Source organism: Eimeria acervulina, genomic scaffold, assembly GCF_000499425.1.
Source record: "Eimeria acervulina Houghton genomic scaffold, Eah_scaff665, whole genome shotgun sequence".
NCBI lineage: Eukaryota > Apicomplexa > Conoidasida > Eucoccidiorida > Eimeriidae > Eimeria > Eimeria acervulina.
In genome coordinates this window covers 1,163-2,500 of record NW_013547211.1, presented here as the reverse complement: position 1 = coordinate 2,500, position 1,338 = coordinate 1,163, and the positions used below count along the sequence as shown (strand labels likewise).

The following is a 1,338-nucleotide window of genomic DNA, read 5'->3' as shown; positions in this document are numbered from 1 at the left end:
CAGGGAGGCTGCGGAGTTCTTTCATAATACAAGGGGTCACCACTGAAACCACAAACCCTAAACCCTAAACCCTAAACCCTAAAGCCCAGACCGTAAACCCTTATCCCCTAGCTGTTTTGCCTCCCCAACAGCATTATCGGCATTTAAGGTGTAGGTTTAGGGTTTACTCTAGTAGAGTTGTGGTTAGTTAGGGTGCTTGACGCGAGGGTTTAGGGTTTAGGGTTTAGGGTTTAGGGTTTGGACTGACGCATGCGGGTTTTGCCGCAAAGAACCCGCGGCAGCAAATCTGCTGCATGCACTTTATGACGAATGCAAGCAGCAACGAAAGTCCCGTCCACTGCATAAACAACAAACCCTAAACCCTAAACCCTAAACCCTAAGCCCTAAACCCTAAACTGTAAACCCTAGGGCAGGTGCCGCTAAAACAAGCAGGAGAACGGAACAGGAAGAGAGAAACAAGAGGGAATGAAGATGAGGCGTCATTACATTGGGATCTTCACATCAATTAGGGTTTAGGGTTTAGGGTTTAGGGTTTAGGGTTTAGGGTTTGTTACCGATGAGTTGATAGGGCTCCCGTATTCCAAAGTGTGTGGCGTAGAAGCGCATAATCTTTTTAAAGTTCTTCCGCCGAGTCACCCTCATCTTTTAAAACCCTAAACCCTAAACCCTAAACCCTAAACCCTAAACCCTAAACCCTAGGCGGCGAGATCCAACAGGGGACGGCAGCTGAGGGGTATCTACAGTAGAAAAATATATGCATACGCCATCCACCTTCTTGCTGCTGCTGCTGCTATTATTGCTGCTGCTGCTGTTGTTGCTGCTGCTGGTGCTGCTGTTGCTGTTTTTGCTGCTGCTGCTGTTGCTGCTGCTGCTGCTGCGCTGCATGAGGGGACGGCAGTTCTCCCCTTGGGCCTTCTCTTCGTCTGGTTTGAGTCTTAAACCCTAAACCCTGAACCCTGAACCCTAAACCCTAAACCCTAAACCCTAAACCCTAAAACAGGGGTATTGCATGCAGAAGGCCAGCCTGAAGAGGGGCCCCTGCTGCAGCCCCAGGGGGCCCCTCGGACGAGACAGGGAGAGCAGCAGCAGCAGCAGCAACAGCTGCTGCAGCAGCAGCAACCGCCTGCTGCTGCTGCAGTAAAGCAATATTAATACATGTATGCAAGACAACCAACAGAAGAAAGGAATATTTCTCTAGGGTTTAGGGTTTAGGGTTTAGGGTTTAGGGTTTGGCGTGCACGCGGCGGGGGGCCACCGTCGAGACACCGCCACTGGGCAGTCCCGTGTAGCTGCTGCTAGGGTTTAGGGTTTAGGGTTTAGGGTCTTTATATCTCAGGA

At 50.7% G+C, this 1,338-nt stretch overlaps 1 protein-coding gene across 1 annotated transcript in view; it reads right to left on the bottom strand.

Moving 5' to 3' along the window:
* The window catches only part of EAH_00045860 (hypothetical protein, conserved), a gene marked incomplete at both ends in the record, with an annotated part of 7,509 nt that extends 6,903 nt beyond the window's left edge, over positions 1-606 (bottom strand). Inside the window, 3 exons of the mRNA XM_013391562.1 lie at positions 1-42; positions 248-337; positions 555-606. The exon at positions 1-42 is cut by the window's left edge and continues 40 nt beyond it. Coding sequence (XP_013247016.1) covers positions 1-42; positions 248-337; positions 555-606 — 184 coding nt within the window. The remainder of the gene's footprint in view (positions 43-247; positions 338-554) is intronic.
* Positions 607-1,338: the final 732 nt, after the last annotated feature.